Genomic DNA, 11885 nt, shown 5'->3' on the forward strand with positions numbered 1-11885 from the left:
GGACTCATCTGCTTTAAATCTGGGTTGTAAGCTGACGACATGGCACCACCAACAGTTGAAGTCGGAGGAAAGGGAACTGACCAAGACATCAAGGTGAGCAAATATATACACGTATAGATAAGTTTTAACATAGACTTGAATGCATTTTATGTAAGCAAAAAAAAAAAAAGATTAATTCGTATTAGTCGTAATCTTGCAAAGAATAAATTAGTTTTCAGGGAAGGGAGGATTTGATTCTCCCAAAAGTACAGGCTTAAAATGAAACAAATACTTCATTTAGAAATGATTAAGGCAATCTGGAACTGTTGGGTATAAGATAAAATTCCCCAATGGGCGACAGGTTAGTTTGTTATATATCAATTGTCTTTAGTCATTTAAACTTAGTTTTTTTTAAATATACGACAATCATCTTTTGTTTGTAGATACGGGACTCCTGCAGAATCCCATAATGAGCATGAACTACCTTACTTGCTAGATTGCTGCTTATATTGAACGAAACGAGTCTGCTTTATGGTGAACATTCATCCTATCAGTCTTGCTGTATTTAACGTTTAAATCCAATGGGCTTCCTTAGCTTGACGGAATTGCGTAGTTTCAATTTCTGGCAGGTCAATTACTGTGCGCTAAATGGGGGTTAGGATATGAAAGTCTGACGAATGGTCGTCCAAGTTGAAATGATTAGAAACAGGCTTGTCTTTCTTTGATATTTGATATCTGATCTTTGAGTCTCAAAACGAGTGCGTAGAATATTTTTAGTTTCTCCTATGTCGTATTGTTTGGGGCATTTCTTGCATGAAATCAAGTAAATTTTAATGTTTCGTAAAAATCGTTTAAGAGTACATACGCTCGTTCGGTTTTAAGAAAACAATCAGGCTTGGTTGAAATCGGTTGATCTTGTGCAAATTCGGTGAAATCGTATATCCGTGACATAATTACTCCAGAAAAGGTATGCATTGGGTAGTATCTAAACAATATATGCTCTTGTGACTAACGTTGGCAGTAATGGATGGATGGTGATTATTGATTTCAAAGAATTCCCAATACTGTTCTATTGAATATGTCCAAACCATGAAATTATCATTAAGAAAACGGTCATAAAACAATGGGTCGAATGGACAAAGGGGTGATACCTCTTGTTTCCTCTCTGCTATAGAAAGACTTGTGTATCAAGAGGCGAAACGCATGCCTATAGCAATTTCTGAGGTTTGCAGATTAAATGCAAAAACATTGCGACTTTGGCAAATCTCCAGGAGCTGTTGAATTTCCTCATGGGGTCTGTTTGGGTCCATGTTTCTTTCAAACTCTTTTCGAACTGATAGTAACCCTGCTCTTTTATCGATATTAGTTTACATAGACGACACATCGATGGAAATCAATTTTTTTATTTTATTGAGAAAATCAGTAGTGTCATTAAGGTAAGCTCGATGATGCTCGTAGTAAGAAGTGGTTAATATAATATCGATATCACATATGACTCATTACCACAGTCCGATATAATCGGACGACCTTTCGGGGCACGGTCAGAGATAAACCACTCCTTGGCAGGATTCTTATGGATCTTGAGTAAAGAATATAAATGTTTTTCACGACTATCAGGTTTGGCAGACAGATAGTCATATTGTTTTTGTTTAAGATAACTTACTTTGACTAAATTACCAAAAATTGTTGATTATAGAAGCAGTTTCTTTGAAAATCGGCTCATGCAAAATAGCATAATGCTTAGGATTCTCCAGTTAATGCTCATCTTCTAAATATGATCCTCTTGATTCAAAATGACAAAACATTTCTTGAGTAGGTACAAGGCTGCAAGTTTAGGATTCTCGTGTGTGATCGATATCTTGGAAGTTTGACTGCTCATATTTGCAAAACTTTTCAGTATTTATGGATTCATGGCGCCTTGGATGGTTTCCTCCTGGGTTAGGAAATAAATACGGTTCAAGCACTACTCAGGGAGAGGTTTTGGAAAAAATATGTGCACCTTAGATTACGCTGGAATCGTTCAATAGATGTAGATAGTCAAGATTGGCTACTTTAGTCTAAGATTGAATGTTGAAGGCGTGTAAAAATTGTATGGCTCAAATTCACTACAGTTTGTCCTAGTGGGCCTCTCAGTATTTTCATCCTCAGTTATTTTTATACGCCCACATGAAATGTAAACACTCTAAAATGCACAATTCTTGACTGATTTCGACGAAACTTGGTATGGTTGTTTGTAATCACCCAAGAATGAACCCTATTGAAAATCAGACGAATCGAAAAATATTTACTATGAGTTATTGCCCTTGTTCTTGAAACGCTCGTAAACACTCTAGAAGGTGCAATTCATGACGGATTTTGATGAAACTTGGTATTAGTGTTTGTAATCGCCCAAGGATAAACCCTATCGAAAATCAGAAAAATTGAAAAATATTTAGTATGAGTTATTGCCCTTGTTCTTGAAAACGCGTTCAATTTTTAGCTTGTAAACACTTGAAGGCACAATTCTTGATGGATTTTGACGAAACTTGGTGGAGTGTTTGTAATCACCAAAGGATAAACCCTATCGAAAATCAGGAAATTGAAAAATATTTAGTATGAGTTATTGCCCTTGTTCTTGAAAACGCGTTCAATTTTAGCTTGTAAACACTTGAAGGCACAATTCTTGATGGATTTTGACGAAACTTGGTGTGTGTCTTTGTAATCACCCAAGGATAAACCCTATCGAAAATCAGAAAAATTGAATAATATTTAGTATGAGTTATTGCTCTTGTTCTTGAAAACTCGTTCAATTTGTAGCTCGTAAAAACTCTACAAGACATGATTCTTGCCGAATTTTGACAAATCTTGGTTTTATTATTCATTACCGCGCTGACGATTGAATATTTGTCTTCTAGAGTTTTCACGAGCTAAAGAACACATTTTCAAGAACTAGGGCAATACACATACTCAATATTATTCAGTATCGCCCTAAAGAGTTCAAAAGAAGTGTATGACTGAAGGTTGAATATTTCATACTGGTGATTGTTACTGTACTGCTAAATATTTATGTTCAAAATCAAAGCTGCCAGTGGGCGTATATTACTTTGCCTGGCAAGTTATCTTAGTTTAAAAACTTATGTAATGTTTGAAGTTGGCTTTCCCCAAACAAATAATTATTGTTTGCTGTTTCTGGAGACCAGTGAACGTTGTCAACTGGTTCGAATTCTGCTCGGTAAGGTTGTAGGATTGTAGCGTCGGTTGCTGATTCATGTTGTTAATGGATTGGAGATTCTTTTTTGGGAAAGACTATTGTATTGGGTTGTTGGGATCAAATTCTGGGCTTGGATGTAGATGGTTTTTGGTAATTGGCCATGATTGTTGAGGCCAACGTGGATGGTTCAGAATCATAGTTATAGCTTTCGATGATAGACTGGATGTGATGGATTTCGGTTTCTGAAGTAGTCTGGGTTATTCGGTTGAGGTTTTACGATCTAATGATTAGGGTGGAATTCTTTTAGACAGGAAGATTCCATGATGATTTGCTCTTTGTTTTGGTGATTGAATAGTTTGGAAGAGGAAATAATGGTTGTCGATGGTGTGATTTGCAATGGCTTTGGAGTTGTTGAATTGGAAATTGGACTGTGATCTGGCTAGAGGAGGAGTTGGTTTGGTCTTATTCGATAGGGATATAGTTACTCAAGTCTTGGTTTAGTTGATGATCTGACAGAAATTGACCGCGTTAGGCATTTCTAATAGGAGCGACAGTGGTGAGCTTCTCTTGGAAGGTGGTATGGTAATCTTCATCATAACCTGCTTCACCTTAGAGAGCCATTTTGAAATCTGTTTCTTACTTATTTGTTTCATTTAGGTTGTGTTCCCAACAGCGTCGACCATAGACCAACCACACAAGACCAACAACAACAAAAAATACAAGTATTTTGCTGGTGTTGTTATTATTTCTGTTGTTATCATAGCAGCTGTGGTTTTGGGTTCTATCGCCTTACATCACCATCTTAATTCAAAACAATCGGTAAGCGTCCAATTTCATTAAATTTCAATTGAAATGCTTTTTCAATTTTGTGTTCTACTCGCAGTCACCAAAACCATTTTTACCTAAAGCGTGCTGAAAGAGTTCCTTTAGACTCTCACACCATAGAGATCACTAGTTGCGAATAGCCGATAAGTCTCGGAATTGCCACTTTCATTATTCGCAACTGGGAAGGCACTTAATGTTATAATGTTCATGTTTAATAGGAATATGAAACTGAAGTCGTTTATAAAGGACATCATATACCAGAGCATGCTCGTATTGACTACACCAATAAAATAACGTATGTGAACAATTCACGATACCATGAAGTTGTGGCTGCAAACAATCTACATGAGTACAACAGGGTAAGTTAACACATATTTACACCCCACTAAATGTATTTTTACGTATACTTTGTAATAAGACCTTATAGATATTCATGTGGGTTTAATTGTAAATGAGACATTCTTTTTATTTGAAGTTAGTCAAAATTTTGAACATTACGGTTTATGTTATTTGCTCTTCTTCAGGCATGATTTATGTCCTATATTTGACTATTTTATAGTGTAAAATAGTATTGATAGCTTTGTCAAAATCAATTTGTTAATATCATATTTTGATGAAAGTCGGTATAATTACATGGATTGGCAAAATATCTGATATATTTGGTAGAAGTCAAAAAGTCTCATAACTGCTACTGTGACGGTATGTTATCTCGCATGGCAACCTATTTTCTATTTAAAATATCAATTTAATGGAAAGTCAAAAAGTTTCTTAACTGCTGCTGTGGCGGTATGTTACCTCGCCTGGCAATCTGGCAACCTAATTAAAATATCAATTTGATGGAAAGTCAAAAAGTGTCATAACTACCACTGATACGGTATGTTACCTCGCCTGGCATCCTATTTTTCTGATATAACTATTATCTATATTACATTTATCATAATTCTTTCCTCTTGTTTACAACATTGTGATTACTATTTTATAGCAACTACTGGTTTTTAAGGACATTGAGAATAAAGTGTGTTACATAGACAAACTTACGGGTACGTTCGAAGAAGGGGTATCTCGGTTATCTTTAAAGGTTTGTTTAATAATTATATACAAGCCACTACATTTGTTTCCTTTTACCTACCGAAGACTGATTCTGTTACTTAAAATATTATAACAAATTAAGGAAATAGAAATCTGTATAAGTATTAGTTTTATATAGTCTTTTAGCATAGAATATTCATGTATGTAATTGTGAAATCATTAAATTAAGCCCACTACACTTCGTTTTGTGGGCGTGGAAATGAGATTGGTGCTATTTGAATCTGACCAATCAGATCGGTAAATGGAAATGAAGCGTCAAAACGAGAGATTTGTTTTGATTGGCTGAAATTTTACTACCAAGGCAGTAGGGCCAATTTTGATTGGACAATATTTAGCTACGAATACATAATTTTTCTCACTTGTATCACCTCGGTCTCGAGGAAGTATGACGAATGGGGGCTTGGTTTGGACACGAAGATTACCATGCTATTACAGAATTGATACCCAAGAATAGAAAAAATAAGTACCCATGCATTCATCAATACAAAATATTTAAAATAATCAAACTTATCTTTTATATTGTAAATATAAATATTAAAACAGAACTTAAAAATACTAACTTATTGTTAAGGATGTATTATAAGACTAATTCCCCTTTCATTCATTTTAGAAAGTGTCCGAACCAACTCCAATAAAACGTGTGACGAGAAGCGACAACCCAGTGGACAAAAGAATTTTAAGAAAATTCGCTGGAGATGCTATAGCTGATCATTGTAAAGGAATTCCTACATTTTGGGTTATTGATGGTGAACCTTCCTCAAAGGGTTAGTATATGACATGTTTGTAGACTGGAAGTTTAATTAATGAATTTCGTATGGGTCTGAAGTAGTCACTGCGTCGATCACTTAACTTGGCAAAAAAGCAAAAATGCGATTTTGTGAATTTTATTGTCGCCAAGATGAATGTGCTTTTTTAGTATATGATCTATGTAATATCCCTCATTAAAGAGATAATAACCTCCAATATAATTTCAGGTGAGGCAAAAGGTGATCCAAATATAAAATGCAACGCTGCCGACACTAGTGTTGAATGTAGAGAAAAAAGAAGCCAAGAAGGAAATGTCTTGAGTTGTCATACCGAAAGTATAATGGTACAGTTTTAGAAATCTCACAAGGATTAAATAATTATAGAATTATAGTGCTTTATACATTATTTTGATTCATATTCAGAAAATAAAACTTTTAATAAAACTATCATAATTATCAGTGACATTTTTGCTATTGTCAATATTCATCAATGGTCTTAACGCAAGGGAAGACAGGTGCGCCATTTTGGGGGGTTGATTTTAATCTTGAATATATGTAAGTAGTCTTCAGAAGAACTAGAAATGAACAAAAAATCGCACAATTCCTTAAAAAAAAACTTCATCTTGGAATTTTACTCACATTTCCTACATGCCTTTTCTATACATCACAGAGTATCTTAAATTGACGAGTCGTCAATCGCGGATAATCTGCACACACATGGATTTGAAGGCTCAAATTTTAACGATGAGCTTAGAACACTATAACTGACTGGCTTAGCTATACAAAAAAATCCCGTTTCTGAGACTTCAATATGATTGGTGAAAAGTGGCCTAACTGTCTCCCTTTAACATATGGCGTTGTATGAAAAAGAGAAAAGCCTACACCTCCGCTGTATTGCGGTTACGTGTGGGTCACAGAGACATTGTAGTATATCCGGCAATGTCTTGATTGACTCAACTTTTTAACCATGAGTTCTGTCAAATTTGGCTTTTGTCAAGATGAAAATCCTCTAAAATTAGCAATCCAAAAGTGGATCACAGTAACTCACATTATAAGTCTCTGTAATCGTAAGCTAAACTTAATGTTAAAAGTGCTTTGTCGAAGATCAAGGGCATATTAAAGGGACATGTTCGCCAATCGTACCTAAGTTTCAGAGACGGGTTTGAAAGTTAAAAACGACTCGTCTTTTATTGAGACTGTCATATTATATATAAAAGAAACATATATAGAAATAGAAAGTGAACTTTCTAGTTTGAGATAAATTTAAAGGGATTATTCCATTTTGTGATTTCTAGAACTTCTCAAGATAATTTTCATATATTCATGACCCAAATCAACCCCGAAAATGACGAGACATGGCCTTAAAGTATTCCCCTTTTTTCGAAAGGGTTCATCCATGGGAGACAATAAACAAGTTTGTAAATTTTCATCAAATCCGTCAAGAATTGTGCCTTAAAGAGCGTTTATGAGTAACTGTTGACGGACAGTCATGGGAGAATCGAAACGTTCCTTCCACGAAATCCAATATACGCTCCACATTTCTCGTGTACGTATACAAATTTTACCAGTGTGGTTGCAAACAAACCAGAATAATTTATACAAAATCTAATATAATTTCTACATCCTGTTCTTTACAAACATTAAGACAGTCTTTTTTTTAAAAAGTAATCAAATATAATAAATAATAATCACAACGTGATTCAACCAAAAAATTCGGATCAAAACCCTTTCTTCCATTTGCACCCATATGCATGGATATGCATTCTAATTAACTTCTCAATTGTATTCTAAGGTGATTTCAAGGACTGGGAAGTAGTAAATGATTGGTTAGACAACATTTAATGGCAGGTATGTAAGTGTCGACCCAGATAGGAAAAGACAAACACCACTCGTAGGCTATTAATTCTGGGTTGTAAGCTGAAAACATGACACCACCAAAAGTTGAACTTGGAGGAAAGGGAACTAGCCAAGACATGAAGGTAAGCGAGTATACATAAAGAAGTTTGACCTGAATTCATTTTGGCGAGCAACAAAAATGAATTCGTAATAGCCGTAGTCTGGCAAATTATTAATTGGCGTTTAATGTTTCCAAACGAAACCATCTATGACTTAAATTGTGCATTTTCAACTTCTTTCGAACTTAGTAAAATTGTTTTTTAAAATAAGGTTGCGTTTCCAACAGCGGCAATCATAGAACAACCACAAAAGACCAACAACAACAAGAAATACAAGTATTTTGCTGGTGTTGTTATTATTTCTGTTGTCATCATAGCAGCTGTGGTGTTGGGTTCAATCGCCTTACATCACCATCTTAAATCAAAACAAACGGTAAGCGTGCAGTTTATTTATATTTATAATATTTTTTATGATTACTTGCTTTTAGATTAGTAAAAATATCTAATTTGATTGGTACAAAATAGAACACGAGCAACTGATAGCAATTTCGATTTTTCACAATAAATCAAACACCTTATGTCCTTCTCTTTTAAGGGATCTCTGATTTCAATCAACATATCTGTACCATTATTCTCGCTGGTATATATTATCGAACCAACAGAGTAGATTAATTCATTTTTTTAGCATTTTTGTGTGTTTAGGAATTGTTTAGTAGCTCGTGCATGCTTCAAGATCTGTAATCACTGTAGCTTTAGAATTTTAAAATCTCTTTGACGATGTTATTTAAGAAAACAGTGTCCATTTTTTTATATTTAGGAAACTTAATATTTCATTTTGCAAATTCGTCATAACTGCCATGTGTAAGGACGGAATTATCAAACAAAAATAGCGTCTAGAGAATAGTTCCATTTTCAGTCGATTATCCACATCTGATCTATATTTAAAATTTTCTTCAGGAATTTAATATCGAGCCAAGGTATGATGGCGGCTTGAAAGTACCAGAACATGTAAAAGTTGATTATGATAGAAAAGTGATAATCATAAATAATACACAGCAGGGGCACATTGTAGCCAGTAATATTCTTCACGATTATCAAAAGGTGAGTAATCAAAAGTTGGAATTTGACTGTAGAGTGTGAAGAAAAAGTACTTTGTTTTAAAGGGACAAATAACAAACGGAGAGTACTAATTGTTAATTAAGCATTTTTTCCTAGTTTTGGAGTTTATGAAGGCTCGATATTATTAGTTGAAACCTGACCAGACATTTCTATTCACAATTGGGCGTTTACTTTACTTAAATTCGTACATTAGTTCCATAAAGCATACCGAACTTAAAAAGTTTACTCAAACTTATATTTTAAATAGTATTGCTGTTAAAAAATTACGGATTGGATTATTTTAGGTAATACTTTCAGATGCGTTAAGGGACACATTTCTATTTTTGGTGTATAGTTTTCAGAATTTTGAGCAAAAAACAATTTTCGACCTACAAAAAAAAGTAATGTCCCATTAATAGTTTTTATGTAATTTTTCAGAAAATAATTGCTTATAGAGATGAAACGCATAAAATGTGCTATTTAGATAAAACCACCGAAAGTTTTGATGATTATGTTTCTCGACTAGCTGAAATAGTAAGTAGACCCCATGAGCAGCCTTCTGTTTTCTGCTGTGCCATAAATATATAATCATGATAAACCAACACTGGATTTTTTAATTATTTATGTGAATGAACAAAGAAATACAGAAATTTATTTCGGAATGGAAAAATTAAAGTACAATATTAGATTTCGGGGAAGGGAGGGTTTGATTCTCCCAAATGTACAGGCCTAGGATGGAGCAGACACTTTATTTAGAAATTAGGATTAAGGGTCTTGATATTGGGTTTTCTTCTGTTCTTATTCTGATCTGAAATTAGAAAAAATAAGAAGTATAGTATCTGTTATGTACTGATTGTTTTTAGTTTACTATGAACAATATTATCATTTAAGTTCTTATTTTTTGAATATGCAACTATCATTTTCTGCTTATAGACATGGGGGAATTTCTCTTGAAGGCTCTTATAGTGGGCATGAACTATCTTGCTTGCTCGATTGCTGGTTGTATTAAACGGGACAACAAAGGGTGCTATGCCTACATTATGATGAATATTTAGTCCTATAGGTCTTGCTGTATTCAATGTCTCAATCCAATGGGCCTCCCTAGATTGACGGAATTTGGTAGTTTCATCTTCGGGCAAGTCAATTTCTATACGCTCAATTGGGATTAGGGCGAGATCGTCTATTGAATGGTCGTCGAGGTTGAAATGATTAGAAACAGGCTTGTCTTTCTTTAATTTGATGTCTGACCTATGAGCATTAAAGCGAGTTCGTAAATTATTCTTAGTTTCTCCTATATTGTTTGGGGCATTTCTTGCATGAAATTAAATATATTACATTCGATGTTAGATGTTCCTGGACCGGGTACCTTTTATTCGTAGAGTTGCTTACAAAATAATGAGTTTCTGATATAAAGGGACATGTTTTGCATCTACTGGACAAACATGGAGCACTTCTTAAACCTGGAGGTACTTCGGCATAAAGTCTGTTTTTAGCTGCTATCTGTGCTAAGGTGGAATTTTTTATGATTCGTAAAAATCGTTTAGAGTACCCACGCTCTTTCAGTTTTGAGAAAACAATCGTACAGGCTTGGTTGAAATCAGAAGATCTTGTACAAATTCGATGAAATCGTAAAAACTTGTGACTTAATTATACCAGAAAAGGTATGTTTTGGGTGAAAGGAGCTCTTGTGCAAGAGTTGATGAGTATCAGTTTCTTTGAAATACACTTTAATATCCAGTTTATTTGTTTCTGCTATGGAATCTCCCTTAAAGACTGTGGTATCGAGAAAGTCTATGCTTTTGTCACTCACGTTTGCGGTTAGTTTGATAGAAGGATGGTGGTTGTTGAGAATTTCAAAGAATTCCCAAAACTATTCGATAGAATAAGTCCAAACCATAAAAATGTCATCCAAAAAGCGTCCGTAAAAAAGTGGGTCAAATGGACAGAGGGGCAACACCTCACGTTCCCACTCTGCCATGAAAAGGTTTGCGTACGAAGGGGCGAATCGTTTGCCCATTGCTGTCCCTGAAGTTTGTAAATATGTTTTACCATTGAATGTGAAATCGTTTCGACTAAGACAAATCTCTAAAAGCTGTAGAATTGCATCGTCGGGTCTGTTTGGATCTGGGTTTCTATTAAGACCTTTACGAACTGCCGTTAAACCAGTAGTGTTATCGATATTGGTATACATAGAAGAAACGTCGATAGAAATTAAAATAGCATTAGAGGGAACTCGAAGATTTTTTATTTTATTGACAAAATCGGTTGTGTCTTTAAGGTAGGCGCGATGTTGGCATGCTAGAGGTAGTAAGAAATGATCAATGTATTCTGACACTGCATATGACTCACTACCACAGTCAGATATAATCGGGCGGCCTTTAGGGATTTTATTCGAGATAAACCACTCCTTGGTTGGATTCTTATGGATTTTAGGCAAAGTGTACAAATGTCTCTCGCGACAATCAGGTTTGGCAGACAGATAGTCATATTGTTTTTGTTTGAGATAACTAGTTTTGACTAAATCGGCGAGAATATTATTAATCATGTTAGCAGTTTCTTTGAAAATTGGTTTCGGTAAAATGGCATAATGTTTAGGATTATTCAGTTGATTCTCTGCTTCTGAAACGTAATCCTCCCTATTCAGAATGACACAACATGAACCTTTGTCACACTTTTTAATAACAATGCTATCGTCTTTCTTAAGTAAGTTTAACGCTTCACGTTCCACTCGTGTGAGATTAGGCTTTTCGTGTGTTATGGAAAGGTTCACTGTTTGGCTATTCATACTAGCAAATGCTTTCAATATTTCAGGATGGATGGCGGCCTGAGGGGGTGTCCACGTGGATTTAGGAATAAACATTGTTCTAGCACCACGTGGGGGGTGGTTTCGAAAAAAATATGTGCAGCTAAGATTTCGTTGAAATCGTTCAATGGATGGTCGGAGATAATTCAAGTTAGCTATCTTTCGTGTGGGAATAAACTTAAGTCCACGGTCTAAGATTGAATGCTGAAGGGGTGTGAGAATTTTGCGGCTCAAGTTAACTACAGTTTGGCCTAGCGGTG

The 11885-nt window shown here is 34.9% G+C and overlaps 1 protein-coding gene across 1 annotated transcript; it reads left to right on the top strand.

The window, feature by feature from the left end:
• On the top strand, positions 1-6288 carry LOTGIDRAFT_238752 (hypothetical protein). Its single transcript, XM_009051391.1, has 6 exons — positions 1-93; positions 3827-3988; positions 4213-4353; positions 4977-5072; positions 5694-5847; positions 6058-6288. Exons 1-6 carry the CDS (start codon positions 40-42, stop codon positions 6183-6185), a joined length of 735 nt encoding a protein of 244 aa, XP_009049639.1. The 5' UTR covers positions 1-39; the 3' UTR covers positions 6186-6288.
• Positions 6289-11885: the final 5597 nt, after the last annotated feature.

This window comes from Lottia gigantea (genome assembly GCF_000327385.1).
Source record: "Lottia gigantea unplaced genomic scaffold LOTGIsca_166, whole genome shotgun sequence".
Taxonomy (NCBI): domain Eukaryota; kingdom Metazoa; phylum Mollusca; class Gastropoda; family Lottiidae; genus Lottia; species Lottia gigantea.

Coding starts and splice junctions, on each gene's coding strand:
- LOTGIDRAFT_238752 (XM_009051391.1), top strand. CDS start 40: ATGGCACCACCAACAGTTGAAGTCGGAGGAAAGGGAACTGACCAAGAC. Junction 3,989..4,212: donor ATCTTAATTCAAAACAATCG/GTAAGCGTCCAA, acceptor CATGTTTAATAG/GAATATGAAACTGAAGTCGT. Junction 5,848..6,057: donor TGGTGAACCTTCCTCAAAGG/GTTAGTATATGA, acceptor ATATAATTTCAG/GTGAGGCAAAAGGTGATCCA.